Below are 26,578 nucleotides of genomic sequence, written 5' to 3'. Positions count from 1 at the left end.
AAGCTCTCTGGTGCTCAACTTTTCCTAGCAGTAGACCAAGAACGATGCTAAGCCCACTGCACCAGTATCACTCACCACAAAGACGAGAAATGCTTCAACATAATCAACATCATGTAGAAAATCTTTAATCTCTAAACTTGATTTAAGTTCAGGTATACGCCCAACCACCCAGTTTTGTTTCTAGTAAAGGCACTTATCTGCAAGTATAAATGTGAGATCAAAATCACCGTTCAGACTAGCCAAAAGAGTGAGTGTGCTCTATGGTCTTAGTTTAATCGGGCTGCTACATCTTCAATTCTTTAGAGTGATTTTTTTTTCTGTTTCTATATTTTTAAGACACAAAATAACAAGACTACTCTCTTCAGAAAAAAATAACACAGAAAATAACTTTTAAATGCCAATGTCGGGTCGGCCCCGTGGTGTAGCGGCTAAGTGCGCGCGCTCCGCTGCTGGCGGCCCAGGTTCAGATCCCCGGTGCGCACCAATGCACTGCTTGTCAGGCCATGCTGTGGCGGCGTCCCACATAAAGTGGAGGAAGATGGGCACAGATGTTAGCTCAGGGCCAGTCTTCCTCAGCAAAAAGAGAAGGATTGGCATGGATGTTAGCTCAGGGCTGATCTTCCTCACAAAAAAAGAAAGAAAGAAAAACGTAGAATAAATGCCAATGTTTTACTTAAAATTAGCTATCTCAGTTATTTAAGAGATAAGCAACGGTGGACCTGCTGATGAGTTTTACAGGTTCAAGTTCTCACATGCTCAATTTTCTTTTAAAAGGCAACATGTTACTTCAAAGAAAGTCCCACCTGATCAAGGGACACCAACTCTGCAGCTGTTTCCACTAAAGATTGGCACCTCTAGGCCAGGTTTAAACTTCATAACAATAAAACATGAAAGGCTTGTCTTACAATAAAAACAAACCAACAGGGAAAAGAAAAGAGTTTTCTCTGCCTTTGGCCACTTTTTTTTGTTGTTGCATGACAAACTCTCTCAGAGGAACAAAGCCAAACGAAAAAGTACAAAGCATTTTTCACCTTCCTTGGAAGCAAATATTTAACTACGAATAAAGTTTATATAACTTTGCCTTCCCCCACTCAAGCCTGTTCTTTTGGGCCATGCTGTCTGGAATGACAAATAACCCTAAAGTAAAGAAATGCCTGATTATAGGCACACATCTTCCTCATGGCAAAGTCCAGTCATGGGGGAAAGAGGGGAGCAAAGCAAAAAAAAAAAAAACCACATAACAGAGGAGCCTTATGGAATTGACATTAGGAAAGGAGCCCATGCTCTGAAACCATTTCTTTTGGAGAGGAAAAAGAATTGGCACAAATTCTTTCAAAAAGAAATTACTCCAAATCAATCTAACCCTGCACTTTAATGCATGCTTAGTGCCCAAAAGGACATTATAAAACTGGCTAGTAGATAAACACACATTTTTAAGAAGGAGCAATTCCTTAACAGTTCATCTGATACTATTTTAATAACAAAACAACAGAGAACTCGCTCCCACTAACTACATACAAAATACTACCTTATCTTATGCCCAAGTGGATTTTATAGCAAATTTAAAAGAATAACAACCAACAGCAGAACACCAGTGTATACCCTAAGCCATATTTTGTGTAAGAAACAGGGGAAAATATATGTTGATGGTCATTTCTGTGACATATGGACAATTTCTAGTTAGTCAATGCAACTTTATTTAGGAAAATCTTTGCTCTCACCATGCCACACAGCATAAAGCTTTACTTCACTGCAAATAATTAGGAAGTAAACATAATCAGCAAGAATTAACAAGCAGGCTACCTAATCTGACTGCAGTCTTGGGGTAGAAATGTACTTTGGATGTTAGCCCCTAAACAGAACAAGTTGGAGCAATACATGCTCCTGCAGAGTCAACTTCGTAAAAGTTGCAATTGCCAATGGCCTTTCGATTGAGGAGGAATAACTGATTGTTTGGAGAGGCACAGAAAAAAAAAACCTCAGAAATTCACTTCAAAAACATTTCTATAACAGATCATGGTGGGGGGGGGGAGACCACAGACCCATTTTATTTATCGGTAACTTATTACATGATAATTAAGATCTCACTCCAGCTTACATTTAACATTTTACACAAAGTCCCTAAATTCATAAGCCTAATGTATAGTTATCAATGCTAAATTTTGATCTGCATCTAAAAATTAATTAAAATTGTGAAACAACTCCATTTTAATTTGTATAATAACATATCAAGATGTATGAGCAAAAACTTAAGTACCATATTCCCCTGGCAGTTTATGAATCTGAGAAGCTACAGGAATTAGAAGCAAGTTTTTAAGACCCTAGAAGCCACGTGCCAAATAACTTTATTCTTAAATGTCAGAAAGAAAAGATAATAGCTCCCGAAAATGAGGGATTTACTCTCCTGTTGACTGGAATGGCACGAGCTCTGACGCTGAGGCGAGACAGGCCTCCTTCAAACCACTGCTGACTCCCTACCAGCCCTCTGACCTCAGGGCAATGATTCCCCCTCGCCCGCCTCACCCTGCTCATCTGTGGAGGGAAAACAATCTTACAGGGTTGCTGTATTAGGAAAACGCACGGTACCTAGCACTGTCTGACTCGGAAGTCAGTAAGTGGTAGTAAGTTCTGCTACCTCTCTAATAAAACTCAAAAGACGTCAAAAGTGTAATGTAATAGTTAATCCTCTTTTAAAGCACAACCCACTGGCTTGCTTAGGATCACACTGCAGGGTGAGCCACAGCTGAAAATCAGAACCTTGTTTCCCACTCTTTGCATAGTTGACTATATTTCATTGGCATCAGCAGTTGTTTATAGAAATACATCAGGTTTTGATAGATACTTTTTAAAAATAGTGGATTCCTTCAGACTCATTGCTGAACTAGAACATTTTGCTTTAAAATATAATATTTTCCTAGAGCTGTCCTGTGTTTAATAAAACTATATTTATGCTTTGAACATGGATTAATATCGAATTGACCTATTTATAATGGGCATGCTTTCCTTCAATCACGTTTCTATCAATGCTATTAAAATCATCAAATGCATTTGTTATGACAGAACAAACAAGAATGTGCTTTTATAGAAAAATACCGTCGGGACCAAGTTTAGTTAGAATTACATTTCCAAGAACCATTCCTGATTTATGAAAGATGCTCAGGGCCCAACTTATGAGGGAAAAAAAATAGTTTTAAGTCAGCTCCAAACTGTGTTACTTAATCCTTTGAGGCAAAGACAGATTGTCCCAGGTGTCCACGTATAAATGCCAAGTCATGTGAATTAACCAAGAAAGTGTGCCAGACCAAAGACCCAGAGATGGTAAATTTGGTCTGTGTTAATCAGCTTCTCAAAAGTCAACATTGCTGCAGGGTACATAGGAAATGGACTAAGAAGGTAGCTATTTTGTAAGATCTTAACCTTCCTGTGGCTATTGGGACTAGACAGAGGCTGGAACATCTGTAGGAATTTCTTGGGTGGACATCAATTACCAGGATTCTGATAGGAACAAGCAAACCAGTCAGGAGAAAGGAGTAAAGATAGGGAAGGTAAATGTGGAAGTCATTACTGGTGTGCTCTACTTCAAGAAAAGCCAAACTCACAAAAGCGTCCTTTTAAATGAGTGCATATAGCACATGATCCAACTTTCAGAATTCTGACAGCCATACATCTTTCCAAGAATGCACAAAAGAAGAAACACGGTTGTACACATTTTACTAAAACATAATTAGTTAATTCTCATGTGGGCATAGTATGTAGGAAAATGAGAAGCAGCTCTGAAGACTAATTATTAAAGGGAGACTGACAAAAGGCAGATTAAGTTTCAATAAACACAATAAAAGACACAATGCATTACATTTATTTGGGGGGAGAGGGCGCTTCTGAGGTACTAACATTTATAGAGTGTCAGTATTATGTTTCTATACATTACTTCATTTGAGCCACAGAACCACCTCATGAGGTATATTATGATCCTGTCTTATAGAGGAGGAAACAATTTAGAGGGGTTAAGTGACTTAGCCAGGTACACATCACTAAAAATGTAGAATTAAAACCCAGGCTGTCTGACTACAAAGTCATGGCTCTTTCCTATACACATGGAATAGCAATAGAGCGACTAGTCTATTGTTACATAGGACAACAAAGTGTTTTTCTGGATTGTAGCAATATGCATGGGTAATTTATGACTATGTTACTCTTCGGTCCCTCAAGAAAACAACAGAAACCACAGATGTTTGACTTATCAGGAGTGGTAACAAAGACCTGAAATTACGTAGAATCAAGGAGAAATAGTCAACAAATCAAGCTGGGGAAATATTTCCCTCTGTGCACTGGCTAGAGATACAATGAATCCAAATGAATCCAAACTGCTCAAAGAGTATTTTTCAGTAAGTCCCTCCCCTCCTAACACCTCTAATACCTCTAGCCCCGCCTCATGGATATCAGTAACTGGATTCTCACCCTTGCGAAAGAGAATATAAGAATCAGGGATTCATTATCCCTGTGTATACATCATTATAGCTATTATGTTGTCGCCTGTTCCTGATTCAAATGAAAAATTTAATGGAAAAACAAGTACCAATAATTTCTTTTCCTTACACATTTACTTACTCTACATTTATTAGCATTTATTAAGTAGAAGGCACAGGGGATAAATTTCTTTACTCTTGGAGCACATCACTCAAGTATACAGTGTTTATTCTCTGAAAAGTGGAAAGCGTCACATAGTGGTTATACTTTGGTTATAAGGTTATGCGGACTTGGGGATAAGAAAAGTTAAACGTGATTGCGAATACTGGTGAGCTAACTACTAGGTGTGTGTCTCAGTCCCTGGGCAAATTATATAACTTCTCTAGGCGTCAGTCTCTTCATATGGAAAATCAGAATACGAATAGCGCCTATGCCTGACCGGAACAGAGAGGACGAAACAGCATAACATGTGCAAGAAGGCTGGAAGAACAGTGCATCTCACGTAGTAACTGTAACTGTCTTCTTCTCCCACAAAAAGCATTTCAAGAACAAATCGAAAGTTCGAATATTCACTGAGCACCAGGACAAGAATACTGGGTTCAACAAGAGTCAGAAATATGACAGTCTCTTGCCCAGGGATTTGGTGACCAAGAAGGGATAACAAGTCAGGTATCCAGAAAACTGAACTTTTGCAGACCCTCCGGGCCATGAGAGAGGGGCAGTCTTCCGCTGGTCAGAGAAAGAGGGTGGGAACACATTTAGCTAGGAAGATTTGTTTTAAATCTTCAAGAAAGAGGTGGCATTTGAGTTGTCCTAAGGGGTAGACTTTTAACAGACAGAGTTTGGGGAGAATGGGCACGCACTCCAACCAGGGGCAGAGAAGCAGGACCTGCACAGGGCAATGGGGGGCAGTCCAGCTGAAGCATGAGGCATGTCCTGGGGTGCAGGGATAAGGCTAGAAAGGGATCTGGGCCATTCTGAAGGCACCAGAAGCTGGGCCAGGAGTCTACACAGCACTTAATTCAGTAGGCAAGGGACTTCCCTGAAGTTTTAAAAAGGCACAACATGACTGAGGCTGTGCTTCATGAAGATTCATCTGACTAAGGTGTGGAGGATTACTTGGAAAGGAAGAGACATTTTGCTGGCAGACGTTACAGGACTTAACAACTGATTAAGTGTGTGTGTGTGTGTGTGTGTGTGTGTGTGTGTGTGTGTGTCCAGGGTTTTGGGGGGTGCAGTGGGGAAAGCTGTCAAAGAAAATGCTGAGAACTTCCACCTGGATAACTATAAAAACACTGGTGCTATTTTTAACAGTCAAATAACCTTTTAATACCAAATTCCTTTAATAAATCTAAACTATAACTTGATTTATAAAAATGCAACATACACAATGTTTTCAGGAACACCATACAATATTAAATAAAGTGAAGAGCATCCACTAAGCACTATGCTTCAGGATTAAATTACACAATAAACTTCTTTTATTCATCCTATTTTATAGACCAAGAAACCCAGACACAGAAAGGTTAAGTGACTTGCCTCAGGTCACACATCTGGGATTTGAACCCAGGCAGTCTGACTCCAGAAGCCTGGTCCTTGGTCACCATGCTACACTGCTGCCAGTGCAGCCTCCTCACAGACACATGAAGTTATTATAATCATTAATTTTGACTTACCAAAGGAAACTAAATACCTTCCAAAATTCATCCTGGCCAACGCTATGTGTGGACATTTCCTTAATTATACAAACTGAGTGTCAACTGTGTGCCAGGCACTATGCTAGGCCCTGGGGAATAAGTTGTTCCTGCACTCAATAAGTTCACTGCCTAGTGTTGGAGCCAACTGATATTTAGAAACTCAAAGTACAAGCTGCAATGACAGAAACTGGATGAACTAGAAGCACTGAGGAGGGCGCCCATCCTGGAGGGTTAGAGAGAGGAGAGGCAGAGAAGGTGGCAAGAGAAATGCACTGCCAGGAGCTCCTTGTTGCTAAATTATCAAGTGTGAGGTAGGAGACAAAATGAGACAGGCTTTTATGCCATACTAAGGATCGTAGCCTCTATTATAAGCAGGAGGGAAGCAATAAATGGAATTAAAATAGGGAAACATATCAGATGTGTACTTGATAACAGCCCACTCTGGCAGCACTGAGGACAGATTTGAAGAAGCTTCCGTCAAAGATGGAGACACCAGTTAGGTGAAAGCCCTCGCAGTAGCCCAGCGGAGAGACAGGTCCAGCCTTCAGATTCTCTCCTCTCTGCCCATCTGACTGAAAAATGTTACCTTACATTCTTTGGTCTCTCCTCAACAACCCTCCCTACGTTTCCTGTATTCCATGGTAGGCAGGAATAAGAGAGATGGTGTTAAAGGCAGGCAGGGCAGGTTAAAGCATGACTTTGATCAGGGATTAGGCACTTCTGAGAAGTGGGAGTGACCACACTTAATGATGGTTCTTAGATAAGGGATCCTTAGGTAAAGATAGAGTCATGGACAAAGATAGAGAGAGAAATAGGGTCAAATTTTTTTGTGTGTGTGAGGAAGATCAGCCTTGAGTTAACATCCATGCCAATCCTCCTCTTTTTGCTGAGGAAGACTGGCCCTGGGCTAACATCTGTGCCCATCTTCCTCCACTTTATATGGGACACTGCCACAGCATGGCCTGACAAGTGGTGCGTCGGTGCACACCCGAGATCCGAACCCGGGCTGCCAGCAGCGGTGCGCACACACTTAACCGCTAGGCCACGGGGCCGGCCCCAAGGGTCAAATATTTTTAAAATATACCAATGGTTTTACATTTAAGGTATTGTTGGTGCAAACGGTGAATATCCCAAATCAGCGTTTGCAAAGGTGTTAGGAAGATTCACCTGAATTTCGGGGCCTTCTGTGAGCAATTAACTTTTCTTTGCTATTCAAATATGGCTCTAATAAGGTGCCCACAACTATAAGGCTGAAACAGCACCCAGCTGACTTTATATTACCGCAGTATTCTACAGTCTTTCTTAAAGGCATGACTATTCTACAAAGCCCCATAAATAAACCACTCCAAAAACTGGACCTGCACACATGAAGAAACCAAGAATTTAGTTTTCATAAACTCAGTGAAGAAAAAAAGTCTTTTAAAATAGAAGTTATGAGCTGAAATAAAATGAATTTCAAGTTGCAGCTGGAACAAGGAGAAAAATAAGTTGTGATTTTTCAATGCTCCCAGCCAATCTTTTCTGGGAATACATAAGATTAGTAGCATTTATTCTAATGTCAAGACAATATACGATTAGAGCAGTAATATACTGTATTTTTGCTTCTAATCAGAGTGGGATATTTACAAGCTCACAAGTTCAGGGTTTGTCACATACAAGCCTATAACGAAATAGTAAAAAAAAAAAAAAATTCCTACAACTAATGGATTTCAATTTAGTCATCTGAAATGATGCCAAGAAATCAGCAGCTTTCTTAGGACTACTTTCCTAGTAAAAAGTGAATTATGTTGCTTAAATCATTTGCTTCAGTTAATCATTTAAAATCTATCAAACAGGAATTTTGAGTGGTTCGTATGTACAGGTTCTGACAAACAATCAGAAACATTTGTTCTAACTTGTAAACATTTGTCAAAGTAAGTCTACAAATCCGTCAATGATCATGTCAGAGTGTTACAATAATTATAAATTATCCTACGCATTCTAACGCAGGTTTAGGTGGGATAAAGAAAATTGAAGTAAAAGACTGGATTTCAATGCCTCCCATATACACTGCTACCTATTAATCAAATAGTTTTAAAATTCTACCTGAAGATACCTCGCTGACACAACCTGGAGAGTCTACACATAATTCTAAACAAGCACCTCAGCCACACCTCGCTCTGCCCACCCGCCACCCTCTCTCCCAGACACGCCCCGCACCATTTTTCTACCCAGTTCCCCATCATCCATTAATATTAACCCATATTCTTCTCATGTTTTTTCTAATTTGTAGTCAAGTTTATCCTTTATTTCTTGTTCCTGTCATGCTGTCGAAAGAGCATTTCAAATTCATTTTAAATTGTTAACTGTTAACAGCTATCCTCTAGATTCCAAGGGACTTTCACCATATAAATAATACAGTTCTTTTTTTGTCTTTTTTTTACAAGCATGAATTTGATTTAAAAAAAAAAAAAAGACCTAAAAATAACAGGCTATGCTTTCTTTAAAGTCATTCTAATTATTCTATTTGTTCCTTTTTCCTCCTTTCCCATCTCCTTTTCAGTTGCTGAAAGAGTATGTGCATATAGATGTGTGAATATATGACCCTGTGTTATGTGTGTATTAGTCTGAAAGGGCTGTGTGGCTGGGGAGTCCTAGAGAATAGGAAGTTTGGGAAAGTTACATCGTCTAGGGCAGGATTTCTTAACCTCGACTATTGACATTTGGGCTGGACAATTCTTTGGTGCTCCTGTGCATCGTAGGGTGATTGCAGCATCCCTGTCCTCTACCCACTAGATGTCGGTAGCATCCCCACTGCCCCATCCCCCAATCTCCAGACATTGCCAAAAGTCCCCAGGGGGTGGGAGGTGGGGGGTAAATCACCCCCAGTTGAGAACCACTGGTCAAGGGGTTTACAATTTATAAAATGCTTTCACATCCATAGATTATCATCTTATCCTGGCCTCATCAAAACCATGTAGGGATTAGCATCCCAAATCTACAGACAAGGAAATTGAGGCTCAGAGAGGCCAATACCTGTCCCAAGCTCACCTGGCTCGAGGCCCGCTCTTCTCTTCACCATCCGACACTACTCCTCCAGCTAAAGGGGCTCAGCATCGCAGGCCCTCAGCTCCCCACGCTTACAGTGAGAGGCTGGGCTAAATCAGCAGTTTTCGCAATTCCCTTCCTTTCTTTCAAAGCAGAAAGACTTTCTTCCAGAGAAATCTTCTGTGGAAGCCCAGTACATTCAACAGATGAAAACTAAGCTGCTATTTGAGGAGTCCAAGTAGCATCCAGGCCCTACCTCCTGAACCCCACACTTGTCCCAAAGGGACCCCACAAACTCTAGGGCACTACAGAGCACACTTTGAAAACTGTTTGTTATAACATACGATTCTAAACGGCAGTCTCTTAGTGAGGGAGGTCTCCAGTTGAAATAGGAACCAGCCACATTCAGTAGAAAGAGTATCTTAAACCAAGCTCCAAACTAAGCTACAAGTCAGTGATATGAGAATGGAGGGGGGGGGGGTGTGTGCCAAGTGTGTGGGACCCCAATGATTGGGTAACTCCAGGAGGAGAGGAGTTACAAGCTGGGACCAGAAGACCAGTAAAGCAGCAGTCCCGTGGACAAATGTGTCCAATACCCAGAACAGAAAGAAACAGGTTCCAAGCAAATCACTCTATATGAAGGTATCCTAGGAAGCACGTCTCAACCTCCCAAGGCATCAATTTTCTAATCTGTGAAATGAGAGGGTTGAAATAAGTTAGTGGTTATCAGCCCTTTTTTTTTTTCCCAAAGCAATGAAATTATTTTTCCAAACAAAATCTTACACAAAAAATAGATACATAAACAGATCAAAGAGGAGCTGCTCTATTGGGGCAGGTGAGGGGAGAGGGCTGGAGGCTAGACCAGAAATCCACTTGCTCACCAGTCCCTCACTTTCCTCTCTGTACCTGCCGCCACCCAGTGGCTACCCCTAGGGTACTTTGGAAGACATTTAAAAATCACTGGACCAAATGAATCCCTAAGGTTCCTTCCAGCTCTAATAATCTATCATTCTGTAAGTCTATGAATTCATGGGAGTTATTCAACTGGGGTCATCCAAGGAAACCAACAATGGGACATCACATCCAACAAGAGCAAATTCCATTAACTTGTCAACCAATGAGAAACTTTATTAACAGATACCAGTGTAATTTCAAAGTTGGCAAAAAGTTTAGAGATTTTCACTTTAAACTACTAACCTGCTAAATAACAAAACTAGACAACATATTTATTTAAAGATTATTCATAATCCTCAACTACAAGAACCAACTAAATCCAGTAAATAATTTTTTTAACAGAAATTGTTCTTGTTTATTCACTTACATTATAAAAACAGCAGTTTATGATCTTCCCCATCAAGTATCACTATCCTTCCCAAGAGAAGGGAATCCAAACTTAATTTGGATTAAGTTTATTGTTTATCATTCCATTTATATAAATGGTATCATATATAACACATGATGTTCTACGACTTGCTTTTCTCACTTTATAATTATCAAGGACATTTTTCAGTGACAGTACATGTCTTTTTAAAACTTTATTGAAATATAACATACATACAGAAAGCTGTGCAATCAAGTGTACCACTTGAATTTTCAGACTAAACACATCCATGTTACCAGCAACCAGAGCAGGAAACGGAAGACTACCAACAACCTCAGAAGTCTGCCTTGTGCTCCCTTAGTCAAAACTCTCCATCCAAGGCTAACCATATTCTGACTTCTAACAGCATAGAGTAGTTTTGCCTGTTCTCGAACTTCCACAAATAGAATCACACAGTAAGTACTCTGGCCCAAGACTGTTGTGAATAGTTGTACTTTGTTCATTACCATTGCTGTATAGTATTCCATTACAGTAATATACCACAATTTACTTATCCATTCTGCTGATGGGCATTTGGGCAGTTTCCAGTTGGCACTATTATGAATAGTGTTCTATGAATATTCTAAGATAAGTCATCTGGTGAACATACATACACATGTCTGCTGGCTATATACCTAGGCATGGAATTGCTGTGTCATAGGGTATACATATGTTAGCTTTAGTAGATACTGCCAGTTTTTCAAAGTGGTTCATACACCCACAAGCTGAGTCTGAGGGTTCTGATTTCTCGTATCCTCACCAACACTGGATATTTTTCATCTTTTTGGTCTTAAATAACTTTCTGAGGTATAACTGATGTAGAATAATTTGCACCCATTTAAAGTGTACAATTCAGTGAGTTTGATAGATGTATACATCTGTGAAACCACCACCACAATCAGGAAACAGAATAGTGCTATCACCCCCAAAAGTTTCCCTGGGCCTTTTGCAGTCCATCTTTCCCCCTATCCTTTGCCCCAGGCAACCACTTATCTACTTTGTCATTATAGATTGGTTTGCATTTTCTAGAATTTTACATATAAATGGAATCATACAATATATACTCTTTTTATTTTTTTGGTGAGGAAGATTAGCCCTGAACTAACATCTGTTGCCAATCCTCCTCTCTTTGCTGAGGAAGATTGGCCCTGGGCTAAGATCTGTGCCCATCTTCCTCTATTTTGTATGTGGGACGCCTGCCACAGCATGGCTTGATAAGCAGTGCGTAGGTCCACACCCAGGATCCAAACCTGCGAACCCTGGGCCACCGCAGCAGAGAGCACGAACTTAACCACTATGCCACTGGGCCAGTCCCTGGTATACACTCTTTTGTTTCTACCTTCTTTCACTCAACATAATGACTTTGAAATATATGTATGTCTTTGCATGTATCAGTAGATTGTTCCTTTTTATTACTGAATATTCCACTCTATGGATAGTCCATGTTTTGTTTATCCATTCACTTGTTGATGGCCATCTGGGTTCTTTCCAGTTTCGGGACATTATGAATAAAGCTGCTATGAACATTCATATACAAGACTTTGTGTGAATATAAGTTTTCATTTCTCTTGGGTAAATACCTAGGAGTAGAATGACTAAATGGTATGTTTAACTTTATAAGAAACTACCAGTTTTACAAAGTGGTTGTACCATTACACATTTCCATCAACAGTGTACAAGAGTTCCAGTCGCTCCACATCCTAGTCAACCCTTAGTGTTGTCAGTCTTTTTAACTATTTTAATGGGTGGCTAGGGGCATCTCATTACTACTTTAATTTGCATTTTCCTAATGACCATTGATATTGAACATCTTTTCATGTGCTTATTTGCCATTAGTATAACTTCTCTTTTTTTTTTTTTTTTTTTTTTTGTGAGGAGATCAGCCTTGTGCTAACATCTACCAATCCTCCTCTTTTTTTGCTGAGGAAGACTGGCCCTGGGCTAACATCTGTGCCCATCTTCCTCCACCTTACATGGGACGCTGCCACAGCATGGCTTGACAAGCAGCACGTTGGTGCACGCCCAGGATCTGAACCGGTGAAGGCTGGGCCGCCGCAGCAGAGCGCGCGCACTTAACCGCTTGTGCCACCGGGCCAGCCCCAGTATAACTTCTTTCGTGAAGAATCTTTTCAAACATTTTCTTAAACGGGTTGTTTGTCTTCTTAGGATTAAATTTAAGAGTTCTTTATTTATTCTGGAAACAAGTATATGTATTGCAAATATTTTCTCCCATTCTATGGCTTGCCTTTTCGTTCTCCTAATGGCGTCTTTCAAAGAGCAAAAGCTTTAAATTTTGATCAAATCCAGTATATCAATTTTTCTCTTTGTGATTTTTGCTTTCTGTAACCTAAGAAACCTTTCCGAACTCAAGGTCACCAAGATTTTTTCTTCTAGAGGTTTTATATACTTTTAGCTTTTACGTTTAGGTCTGTGATCCTTTTGAGGCAATTTTTTTGTGTGACAGTGAGGTTCATTTTTTCTCTATGGATACCCAGTTATTCTAGTACAATTTGTTGAAAAGATTCCCTTTTAAACTGTCATGGCATCTTTGTCGAAAATGAATTGACCATATATTTATGGGTCTATTTCTGGGCACTAGCCAATTTCACTGATCTACATATATATCCCTTCTCTAATACCACACTGTCTTGTTTACTGTAGCTTTCAGTGAGTCTTGAAATCTGGTAATGTTAGTCCTCCAACTTTGTTTTTCTTTTTAAAAATTGCTTTGGCTATTTTGGATTGTTTACATTTTCATATAGATTTTACGATCAGCTTCTCATTTCTATAAATATCTTTGAGCATTATTTTTCTTGCTGGAAAAATAGAGATAATATAAACTTTGCTGGGAGAGTAAAAAAGGGATAATATGTTAGTGTACCAAATGCAGCGGCACATTAACAAACATTCAATTAATGTCAGCTTCCTCTCTCTTTCCCTCTCTTGGCCCTTAAATAAACAGGATCCAATCTAGCAATGCCCCAACATTTCACTAGTGGGTCAATGGCCGTAGTAAAAATATTACCACACCAAATGACTTTTATAAGTAAATATTTGTATTTTTACTTGGATTCAATATTGAAATGCACTTGCCAGAGAAAGCAATTCAGCATATTTACTAATAAACTGTTTCAGGCCACATTTTAGGAAAGCATAAAACCACAGCCAGAACAAAAATTTAAATATGTTTTCAAGTTCCGTATAGCACCTAATTACATTATTCTATAATACTAACAGAAAATTCTCCTCTAGCAAGATCACAATGTTCCATTACTCATATCACTGCCACAAATGGAAAAAGCATTTTTGTTCCCAAACACTGTTTAGAAATATATATAAGAAACACAATATGGCCACTAATTCAACAATTAACATGTACTAATTTGAAACCCAAACCTATAAACAACCAAAAACCTTTGAAGTATTTTAGCTTAGCCTAATTGATATCATTCCATGAAATAGAGAGGTATCAGTTTGCAAACACAGGCTACCAAAACGCAATTTTTGGTGAGCCACCAATACTTTGTGGTAACCCACATTTATCAGATGAACTGATACTTAAAGAAAAACAATAATTTGCTTTCTTTTTCCATGAATTTATTCAATGGCCTCTTTCAGTATAGTATTTTTTTTTATAATTGATACGGCCTTAAGCAGGCCAGCCCTGTGGCATAGTGGTTAAGTTCGGCACGCTCTGCTTTGGCGGCCCAGGTTCACGGGTTTGGATCCTGGGCACAGACCAACACCACTTGTCAGCCATGCTGTGGCAGTGACCCACATATAAAATAGAGGAAGACTGGCACAGATGTTAGCTCAGGGCTAATCTTCCTCAAGCAAAAAGAGGGGAAAATTGGCAACAGAGGTTAGCTCAGGGTGAATCTTTCTCACCACAAAAAAAAAATGGCCTTAAGCAATCAATTTAACTATATTTAATTGATTACTGAATGAATACACAAAATCTGCTAGTTAATTCTAAGGCAGGTCAGCTGCTAAGTCATTTACTGTACTACTTTCCTAACAAGGAAGGAACAAGTAGGCCAAATCCTTTCTTTTCATAAAGATAAATGTATGACAAAAGCAATAACTTTCATCTCTGTTGACTGAGCTACAAGAACAAATGACCTATCTCAAGACATACCATAAATTAATAAATGGCAAAATGTTACTTGGGCTCCCCTCCTGCTTCTCTTCTTTGTCAATGGCAACACCATGCCCCATTTACACAGACTTGGCATCACCCCTAACTCCTCCAGCTCAAGAGCCTACACTTCAAGTTCCGTAAATATTACTGTTGTACCATCACCATTGCATCTGTCTCCATTCCCCTCCTTCTGCCCCCACCTTAGCTCTGGTTTCCTCTAATCTGATCATCTCATCTTTGGCATTATTTTGCAATAATATACTAATCCACTTCCCTGCCTTCATTCTGGCCCTTTCCAATTCATTCTCATCATGCTACCTTGATGATCATTCTGAAATCAGAAATTCAACCATGTCACTCTTCAGTTTAACATTCAATGGTTTTCCTCAAATGCTACACATAGAGTTGCCATACAACCCAGTAATTCTATTCCTAGGTACATACTCAAGAGAAGTGAAAACATATGTCCACATAAAAACTTGTATACTTGATCATACCAGTATTATTCATAATAGCCAAAAAGTATAAACAACCTAAATGTCCATCAATTAAAAAATGGATAAATAAAATGTGGTATATCCATACCATAAAATATTATCTGTTAACTGATGTCAATATTACCCAAAGCAATATACAAATTCAATGCAATCCCTATCAAAATCCCAATGATGTTTTTTTTGTAGAAATAGAAAAACCCACCCTGAAATTCATATGGAATCTCAAGGGACTCCAAATAGCCAAAACAATCTTGAAAAACAAGACAAAACTGGAGGACTCACACTTCCTGATTTTCAAACCTACTACAATCAAAACAGTGTGATATTCGCATAAAAACAGACATATAGACCAATGGAATAGAATAGAGAGCACAGAAATAAAGCCTCGTATATACGGTCAAATGATTTTTGACAAGGGTGCCAAGACCATTCAATGGGGAAAGGACAGTCCTTTCAACAAATGATGCTGGGAAAACTGGATATCCACGTGCAACAGAATGAAGCTGGACTCTTCCTTACCTGACACCATATACAAAAATTAACTCAGTATGGACCAAAGACCTAAATGTAAGACCTAACACTATAAAACTCTTAGAGAAAACATAGGACAAAAGCTTCACGACATTGGATTTGGCAGTGATTTCTTGGCTATGACACTGTGGCACAATAGAAAATATATATATTGGCCTCCGTCCCCAGTTCCTGGCATAGAGCTCCTAAATCCCTTGCAATTTCCTGAGTGACAGAAGTCTTTTGTTCTAATGAGGCAGTTCTTCGTGGACTCCTGGATAGCTTCTGGATGGGGGCTGATCACCAGTAAGATGAGCAAAGCCATGATTAGAAGCTTGGAATTTTCAGCCCCACCCCCATCCTCCAAGAAGGGGAGAGGGGCTGGAAACTGAGTTAATGATTGATCATGCCTTCATGACGAAGCCTCCATAAAAATCCCAAAAGTACAGGGTTCCAAGAGCTTCCAGGTTGGTGAAGACATTTCCATGCTAGGAAGGTGGTGTACCCCCAACTCCACAGAGACAGAAGTTCCTGCACTCAGGACCCTTCAGAACGTTGCCCCATGTATCTCTTCACCTGGCTATTCATTGATATTCTTTAATATCCTTTGTAATAAACTGGTAGTCAAGTAAGTAAACTGTTTTCCTGAGTTCTGTGAGCCGTTCTAGCAAATTATTGAACCCTAGGAGGGGGTCGTGGGAACCTCTGACCTATAGCCAGTCAGTCAGAAGCACAGGTAACAACCTGGATTGTGACTGGCATCTGAAGTGGGAGCAGTCTTACAGAACTAAGCCCTTTACCTGCGGGGTCTGTGCTATCTCTAGTTAGTGTCAGAACTGAGTTGAATTACAGGACATCCAGCTGGTGTCAGAGAACTGCTTGGTGTCAAGCAGTTGTGCAAACCCACACACCTGGTGTCAGAAGTATTGTGAGTGTGAGAGTAAAGGAGAAACACGGAGTTTTTTCCTGCTTAGACACCAAAGGCACAGGCAACAAAAGAAAAAATAGACAAAGTGGACTTCATAAAAATTTTAAAATTTTGTGCATCGAAAGACACTCTCAACAGAGTAAAAAGGCAACCCACAGAATGGGAGAAAATATTTGCAAATCATACATCTGATAAGGGATTACTACCCAGAATATAGAGAGAACTCCTAAAATGCCACAACAAAAAAAAAACCCAATTCATGGGGCCGGCCCCGTGGCTTAGCGGTTGAGTGCGCGCGCTCCGCTGCTGGCAGCCCGGGTTCGGATCCCGGGCGCGCACCGATGCACGGCTTCTCCGGCCCTGCTGAGGCCGCGTCCCACATACAGCAACTAGAAGGATGTGCACCTATGACATACAACTATCTACTGGGGCTTTGGGGGGAAAAAATAAATAAATAAAATCTTTAAAAAAAAAAAAAAACCCCAATTCAAAAATGGGCAAAGGTCTTGAATACATATTTCTCCAAAGAAGATATACAAATGGCCAATAAGCACAGGAAAAGATGCTCAACATCACTAATTATTAGGGAAATGCAAATCAAAACTACAATGAGATACCACCTCACACCCATCAGGATGGCTACTATCAAAAAAAAAAGAAGTACTGGCAAGGATGTGAAGAAATTGGGACCCTTGTGCACTGTTGCTAGGAGTGTAAATGTAAAATGGTACAGTCACCGTGGAACACTATGATAGAACCTCAAAAAATTAAAAATAGAACTACCATATGATCCAACAATTCCATTTCTGGGTATAGACCCAAAAGAACTGAAAGCAGAGTCTCGAAGAGGTATCTGTACACTCATGTCAACAGCAGCATTACTCACAACAGCTAAAATATGGAAGCAATCCAAGTGTCCATTGATGGGTGAATGGAAAAGCAAAATGTGATACACACACACGCGCACGCACGCACGCACACAGTGGAATATTATTCAGCCTTAAAAAGGAAAGAAATTCTAACATAACGCTACAATATAGATGAACCTCGAGGGCATTATGCTAAGTGGAGATAAGCCAGTCACAAAAAGACAAATACTATATGATTCTACTTAGAGTAGTCAAAATCACAGGAACAGAAAGGAGAATGAAAGGTGGTTGCCAGGGGCTGGGGGGGATGGGGAGTTACTATTAAATCGGTATTTTTTTTTTAATTTTATTTATTTATTTTTCTCCCCCAAAGCCCCACTAGATAGTTGTATGTCATAGCTGCACATCCTTCTAGTTGCTGTATGTGGGACGTGGCCTCAGCACGGCCGGAGATGCGGTGTGTCGGTGGGTGCGCGCCCGGGATCCGAACCTGGGCCGCCAGCAGCGGAGCGCACGCACTTAACCGCTAAGCCACTGGGCCGGCCTTAGAGTTTCAGTTTTACAAGATGAAAAGAGTTATGGAGATGGATTGTGGTGATGATTGCACAACATTATGAATGTATTTAATACCACTTAACTATACATTTAAAAATGGTTAAGATGGAAAATTTTATGTGTATTTTATCACAATAAAAAAATTGGGGAAAATACCCCACAAGACTAGGAGGATTAAACGAGATCATGCACGTAACATGTAACATGCTTAGCACAGTGTCTGGCACACGGTAAGAGCTCAATTAATGGTAGCCCTTATCATCATTCCCCGAAGGAGCCAAAGTCTCGCCTTGCTCTGGGACAATCCTGAACCGTTTCCAAGGCCTCAAATGCAGTCCTCTACCCAGTTGTATTCTCCAAGACAGAACTCCAATGTCACCACCTCCTTTCACATTCCTCAAGGAGGAAGGCCCATGAAGGTCAGGGCCAGTGCCTATTCATCTGTGCACACCACCCCCCTACTTTCCATAATTCCTGGTGTCAAATTGTTTTGGGAAGTATACATTAACGATTTTTTTTTTTTAAGATTTTATTTTCCCCCCCCAAAGCCCCAGTAGATAGTTGTATGTCATAGCTGCACATCCTTCTAGTTGATGTATGTGGGACACGGCCTCAGCGTGGCCGGAAAAGCGGTGCGTCGGTGCGCGCCCAGGATCCGAACCCGGGCCGCCAGCAGCTGAGCGCGCGCACTTAACTGCTAAGCCACGGGGCCAGCCCTACATTAACAATTATTACTACGTACATACGCTAGAATATTGATTGCCAGGTGTCCACACCACCCACAATAGCCAGGATCAGAGCAAATGTGTTAATTCTTTTAACTTATGATTGCTATCCTTCATTTACATGCCTGCAGCTAATATTTATCAAGTACAGGCAATGCCCTAACTGCTCTACAGAGATTATCTCATTTACCCTTACTTGGAACAACCCTCTGAGGCAGGAACGATCATTTTATAGTTGAGAACTAAGGTACAGAGAGGTACTTAGTGGCATATTTATTTCTAATGAAAAAATTGAGGAAAAGAAAAGCAAAAGCACGTGAATGCTCCCATAGTCCACTGAATGGAAAACATTCTAGGGGTTGCTGATAAACATCCATGGCTTGCATTTTTTCCTTGTTACTAAGAAAATGAACAACACTGTTGTGCTTCATACACCTGGCTTGCAAGAACAGCTTTTTTCTGGAAAAGTATCACAACCTTGGGCAACCCCCAACCATGACCTCTCCTTCCCCTCTTCCAGAATTCCTGGCCAATGCATGGATTAGTAAAATTAGAGATTCCTTACTCTGGTCTCACAGTGGGAGTGAAATGAGACAAAGAGACACACAGCCAATTTTAAAGTTTTTCGAGTCATATTAGGGCTTCCCAGGACCTCCATATGAATCCAGAAAGTACTGGAATCAGATTTTCCTCAAAGCCTCCTCCAGCAAATCTGCAACTCAGGCCCCGGCTGCTGTCAGACAGACATCAGCTTGGTCATCAGGTCACAGCCTGCCAGCACAGGGTTCAGCATTCACAAGTGAGTTGTAGCAGGACTCTGAGGGCAACAACAGCGCTTCTATGACCCACCCTTGCAGGACTTAGAAATTCTCAAATCGCAGGGAAGCACCTCCATAAGTCTCATAACTGTGATTTTTCTCATCTCCTAGAATCTTATTTTCCCTGGGAAACAGAAAATAGGTATAACCTCTCATCTAGTCCAGAGTGACAAGCACAAGCTGAGGGCATCAGCTCTGTGAAGACCAGAACTATTAAGTCTCCTATGTTGGCAAGATACTATGCCTTCTATTCTCATTAACAAGAATGTGTGACTTATTCATGCTCATGGGTACAGACAAGACAAATTACTCAGCACAGCACAGCCCTTGAACTGAGTGAAGAAAGAAAACCAGAGCATTCAACAAATCTGATAAAACTTAAAAGTAAACCCATAAAATTAGCAAAAACCATGAATGAACATAAAACTAATGGAACGTGCCATTCATAAAATGTAATATTCTTCACTCCTTTTTAATTTCCTGCAATAAGGCTTTGGCACTACCACTTAAACCAACATCCCCCTCTACTTGTTTAAATACAAAAGCACTCTCTGGTTTATGTTTCTTGGTTGACTACTCCCAAACATTTCTAATACTATTTTATTACTAAGATCTACTGACAGTAATTTACATCCCTAGGTGAAATAAAAAGTTGGTAAAAGTCCCAAGAGTACAAGGACACATGACCAAACATGTAAACTGGCAGAAATTCACATGAAATCTACCTTACCTGGATTTTTCATTTAAATGCTAATTCATTCAGTTAATACACAATGAGCAGCAAATATGGGCTGAGAACACAGTCTACAAAATTCTCAGCAATAAACATCATTCACTTAATAATTACTGTCTGCCTTCTCTATGCTTGGGATTGGGAGCTCGACAGTGAACAAAACAGTCTCAGGAAGTTTCCATTTTAGGAGGAGGGGCAATCAAGGAAGAAACAAACTGCAAATTTCAGATGGTGATATGTGCCACTAAGAAAAATGACTGATATGATAGAGAATAAATAGGATACCTAGGAACTTCCTAAATGCTAACAAGGTTATTTTTTTTTTAAAAGACACATTAATCTGAAACCTTATGGATGAATTAGCAATGCATACGGGTGGCAGTGGCAGGAATAAGAATAGAGGCCAAAAAGAAGGGTAAAAATGTGAGGAGGAGAAAGGAGAAACAAGGAACAAGAGCTGAAAGAGAAACAGATGTGTAATGAACAATGGCCCATCATGCCTATTACAGGGAGATATGTGTTTTGTTTTGTTTTCTTGATCCACGGGCTCAATTTATCAGGTCAAACCATATTAGAAACCACTTATCCTGCCATACTCCAATCAGACACAAAATAAATAAATATCGTCAAGCACCACATAACAACATTTCGGTCAACGATGGACCACATATACAACAGTGGTCCCATAAGCTTATAATGGACCTGAAAAATTCCTAACGCCTAGTGACATCGTAGCCTTCCTAATGTTGTAGTGCAATGCGTTACTCACGTGTTTGCGGTGACACTGGTGTAAAAAAAAATCTGCTGCACTGTCAGTCATATAAAACGATAGCTCACCCAAAGCAACTTCCTTTCCTGTGAGCTCCATTCATGGTAAGTGCCCTATACAGGTGTACCATTTTGTATCTTTTATACCGTATTTTTACTGTACCTTTTCTGTTTAGACATATGTTTACATACACAAATCCTTACCCTTGTGTTATAGTTGCCTACAGTATTCGGTACAGTAACACGCTGTACAGGTTTGTAGCCTAGGAGCAACAGGCTATACCATACAGCCCAGGCGTGCAGTAGGCTATACCATCTAGGTTTGTCTAAGTGCACTCTGATATTCGCACAACAGAATCACTTAACGACGCATTTCTCAGAACATATCCCTGTTGTTAAGTGACACGTGACGGTAGATATTTTAAAGCCAGAATTAATGGGGGAAATAGAACTGCTTTTCTTATGATAGCAAAAGGAGGGGGAGGGGTATTTATAAATAAATGCCATCTCTTCCTACAGGACCAAATCACATGAAAACTTTCTATTAAGACATTACTCAGAGAGGATGTGGAGAGAAGGGAACTCTCATACACTGCTGGCAGGAGAGCAAACTGGTGCAGCCACTATGGAAAACAGTATGGAGATTCCTCAAAAAAGCAAGGATAGAACTACCATATGATCCAGCTATTCCACTGTTGGGTATTTATCCAAAGAACTTGAAAACACCAATGCGTAAGGATACATGCACCCCTGTGTTCATTGCAGCATTATTCACAATAGCCAAGACTTGGAAGCAACCTAAGTGCCCATCAAGGGACGAATGGATAAAGAAGATGTGGTATATATACACAATGGAATACTACTCAGCCATAAGAAACGATGAAATCCAGCCATTTGTGACAACATGGATGGACATTGAGGGTATGATGCAAAGTGAAATAAGTCAGAGGGAGAAGGTCAAATACTGTATGATTTCCTTCATTAAGTAGTAGATAATAACAACAATAAACAAACACATAGGGAGAGATTGGATTGGTGGTTACCAGAGGGGAAAGGGGGAGGGAGGAGGGTGAAAGGGATAATTCAGTACATGTGTGTGGTGATGGGTTGTAATTAGTCTTTGGGTGGTGAACATGATGTAATCTATGCAGAAATAGAAGTACAATGATGTACACCAGAAATTTTTACAATGTTATAAACCAATAAAAAAATAAATAAATAAAAAAATAAAGCCACCTCAACCCTCAAAAAAAAAAAAGACATTACTCAAGTCTCAGAGTAAGAGATCCTTGAAGAACATTTTTTAAAGAACCACTGCCTAAAGTACATCCTTGTGAGAGCTATTTAAGTCAGCTGTACAACATCTAGGCCAAATATGAGCAATTAAAATAGTCATTTTTCAGCAAACCAGTGGGAAAAGAACAAAAACACTTGAGCCAAACAGAGAAGTGCTCACAAAGGGAGCTGTCCATTCACTCTGGATTCCCTTTGGTCTCCGTCAGGCCACAGACTATGAAATTATCAACATGTAGATGAAAGCCTGCACTGGCCCTTTCTTCCCTGCCTACATCTTCTTCAAAACCTCTATCTGCCTTATAGCTGCTATTCCTGAGTCTCCACTTCCATTTTGAAGTACCAGGAAAGCAAGTGGTCAAAGAGGCTGAAAGAGCTCCCTAACCTCACTGCCTATAGGAGCAGGAACTAATATACTCACCACAGAAGAGTGTCCATCCTCATAGACTCGAAGACCACTCAGGTTAAAGCTTCCCAAAACTCCACTTCATGCTTCCTCTCTCTTATGCCCTGTCTCCAAGTCCACTACTAAAGGGACAACCCCCTCAAAATCTGAACGCAGCTTCTCCCTCAAAATCAAAAGCCCCGTCTCAACTTCTCCATTATCATTCTGAAATTCAACTATGTAAGCAGAAAAGCAACCAAAATCATGACCATTTTTCTCAGCATAGTCTGTCTCTTGCCACGTCACACAATCAGTTACTAAGTCTCATACTGTACGTTATTTAGTGCAAATGAGGTGCACACACACCCTCCTGTTTTACTTCCAAATTCTGATCAACGACATCAGCACTTACCCAAGTTCTAACCTTGGAGTGACCTTTATAAGAAATGAAGATGAGGCAAAGTTAACTAGTTGGAGAGAAAATAGCATTTATGAGTTCCTACTATGTACCTGGCACTGTGCTGGCCTAGGAAGTGGGTAATACTATTTCCATTTTATAAATGGCGGAAAAAGTTTGAAGTTTCTCAAATATACCCATTCCTTTCCAGTCTAACAGTTCAGACTTTTATCACTTCATGTTCACAGTACTGTTAGTCTCCTCTACTCCAAATCTGTTCTGTATAAAACATTGCCAGAACAATCATACCAAAATTCCATTTATATCACACCAATTCCCTGTTGAGGGCAGAGAAATGCCTTCTGCTTCTCTATCTGCCCACTGACTGGCCCAGAGCTCAGTAAGTATTTGTTGCTTAAAACCATCCCATGATTCTCCACCAGCCCAGGCATAATGGGCCCTGAAAACAGAAAGTAATAGATTTTTAAGACAAAGATGTTGAATATGGGGGGGCTGGCCCCGTGGCTTAGCGGTTAGGTGCGTGCACTCTGCTACTGGCGGCCCGGGTTCGGATCCCGGGCGCGCACCAACACACCGCTTCCCTGGCCATGCTGAGGCCGCGTCCCACATACAGCAACTAGAAGGATGTGCAACTGTGACATACAACTATCTACTGGGGCTCTGGGGGAAAAAAGGGAGGAGGATTGGCAATAGATGTTAGCTCAGAGCCGGTCTTCCTCAGCAAAAAGAGGAGGATTAGCATGGATGTTAGCTCAGGGCTGATCTTCCTCACAAAAAAAAAAAAAAAATGTTGAATATACAGAATGCACGTGAAAAAGCCAAAGGCAACTCAAAAGACTTCAAGAAAAATTGGACTCTCACTAAGACATTTCATAATTCTGACTCCACCCAAACCAGCCCTCTTTTCTTTGGGGAGCAGGGGCCCTGAAAATCAGAATGCCTGGGTGCTAACCCCAGCTCCCCCACTGTGAGCTACTTAACCTCTCCGAGCTTCAATTTCCTCCTCTGTAAAAGTTCAACTCCGCCTCTGCTTAAATCCTTCCACCATCTCTGACTATCCAAGACCAAGTCATTCTCCGAAGGTCAACTGAAGGCCCATTTCCCTTGCAAACTCTTACTGGATGACCTCAGCCCATCACTCCACTTAACTTGACTTACAATAGCTCTACAGCAAAAAGAGTCTGAAACACTCATTTGAATTTTTTTTATCTGTAATCATATATCACTGTGCCTCATTTAATTATCCCACGTGTGTATGCCCCCCTCAAGGTCCCACTCATGAATGACAGTGACACTACTCACTGTCTCAGGTGATCATCAGCGGCACAATACTAATATTAACAGTTATTACTACCACCATTTACTGAAGACATAAGTGCCAGGCACTGTGCTAAGCGTCTTATGTGTTTTTCTGTCCTTTAATCTTCTTAATCCTTTTAGGTAAATCTGTTTCTTTATCCCCATTTCATAGTTGGGGAATGGACCTTACCTAAAGCTACAAAACTAGTGAAAATGGGGGTGAAGAGTGAGAGTGGGTGATTTCAAACTCAGCTCTGTCTACCTCCAATGCCCACTCTTAACTACTACAACATATTGTTTAGTAATTACTTTGGTTATTTCATATCCCGGTGTTTCTCTCCTAAATGTAAGCTGTTAACAATAATAAAAACTGTGTATTTCTTTGGTCACTTCCAGAATAAGCTATTCCTAATAACGGACCCATACTCAAGCCTTTACATAAACTAACTCATCTAATCCTCACAACAACTCTGTGAGATAGTAATAATTATTATTGCCAATTTACAAATGATGAAACGGGCATAGAGAGGTTAAATAAGTTGCCCCAAATCGCACAGCTGGTAAATGGTGAATTACAGGGTGAAGTGGTAACTGTGATAAATTACTTCATCCACTAATTCATTTCCAACAATTTTTACTAAGCACTCGTCTAGGGGCTGGGGATTCCGCAGTGAATAAACCAGAAAACATCCTTGCTCTCATGGAGCTTACAATCTTATTTCTTTTCCAATATTTTCACTCAAGAGCACAATCCTAAAACTTCTTAAATACTCTAATACTTCCATACAAAAATAACTAATTTGTTTAATAAAAATTAGTATCGAAGAAAGCATGGGACTTGAAGCCCGAAAATCTGGGTTAAATTCCCGACTTTGCCATTTATTAGCAGCTTTGTCATTTATTAGACCCCGGGCAAATCCCTTCACCCGACTCTCAATTTCACGACCTGTATGAGACAATCTATTAAGTCGAGCGCCCAGCACAGTGTCTGGCACTTATTACACGCTCGATGAGTGAGTTTCCCTCCCTCGCCTCCCCTCCACGCAGTGACTTCGTAAGTCGTGTCGTCACTGAGCACATGTTAAAAGGCTACGCGGAGTTACGTTTAAGAACGGAAAAGTGACCAATCTCTTACATTCCAGGGCAATTCTCTTTCCAGAGCACCAGCACTATGGTCCCAACTTCAGGCCCCAAACTTCTCTGATGCGGATAAATCAGGTTACAACTCGGGAATGACAGCAACTCACGTTAGGGCCCAGCAGTGTCTGTAAAACGCTCCCGGCGACCTTCTTCAGAAGGCACTTTTGTTGCAGCTGGGGAGCAACGTGGCCTCCTGACCGGGCTCCCCGCCTCGTGCAGAGATGTGGCACCGGGGAGGAGAATTTCGAGCCCCTGGCACAGGCTGTGCCCTGCGTACTGCTTTTCACTCCAAGAGCTCCGCGACTCTCCTGCCACCGGCCAGCCCGCCGCCCACCTCCTCGGGGCTGCAACTCCACCCCTCCCACCCCAGGCGGCTGCCCCGGCTCCTCGGGCCCGCGTCTCCCGCCGCGGGTGACCTCCCGCCCGCGCTCGGGCGGCTCGCCCTGGCCTCAGGGCTGCAACAGGCCTGACGGCCTGACCTCTCACGGGCTTCCCTTCCGCCCTCCTGGTCAGCAGACCCTTGAGCTGGCTGCTCTGCTCCGGGCAGGGCCTGGCAGGGGCGAGAAGCCCCTTACCTATCTTCACGACCGCATCCGCCAAGCACCGGTCCCACTTCCTGCCGAGCTCTGAATCCGACATGTTCCCCACCCGCAGCTCCAGCTTCCCTGACGTCGGCCCCGCGCGCAGACTCCAGGCAAGTCTCGCGAGAGCCGGCCGCCGTTCCCGGGCCCGGAAAGCCGGCGCCGGGATGCCAGATATCGCGAGACAATCTTACTGCTCTCGTCCTTTCCGGTTTTTTCAGTTGGTCGTCAAGGTGACAGGTTGCCTGGAGGCCGGAGGTGACCCTGACCTTGGAGCCGCGCCTGCCCGAGGGGTGCGAGGCTGACAGGTTTCCTAGGAGGCACCCAGAGCCCTGTCGGGAAGGCCCTCCTTCCTCCGCACCTACTC

At 41.2% G+C, this 26,578-nt stretch overlaps 1 protein-coding gene across 1 annotated transcript in view; it reads right to left on the bottom strand.

The window, feature by feature from the left end:
- MICOS10 (mitochondrial contact site and cristae organizing system subunit 10) overlaps positions 1-26,310 on the bottom strand; it is a 32,920-nt gene extending 6,610 nt beyond the window's left edge. Inside the window, exon 1 of the mRNA XM_058553076.1 lies at positions 26,206-26,310. Coding sequence (XP_058409059.1) covers positions 26,206-26,269 — 64 coding nt within the window. The 5' untranslated portion in view covers positions 26,270-26,310. The remainder of the gene's footprint in view (positions 1-26,205) is intronic.
- Positions 26,311-26,578: the final 268 nt, after the last annotated feature.

This window comes from Diceros bicornis, chromosome 13 (assembly GCF_020826845.1).
Source record: "Diceros bicornis minor isolate mBicDic1 chromosome 13, mDicBic1.mat.cur, whole genome shotgun sequence".
In the NCBI taxonomy this organism is placed as follows: Eukaryota; Metazoa; Chordata; class Mammalia; order Perissodactyla; family Rhinocerotidae; genus Diceros; species Diceros bicornis.
Note: the sequence above shows the minus strand (reverse complement) of the source record. Positions and strands in the feature narration are given on the sequence as shown.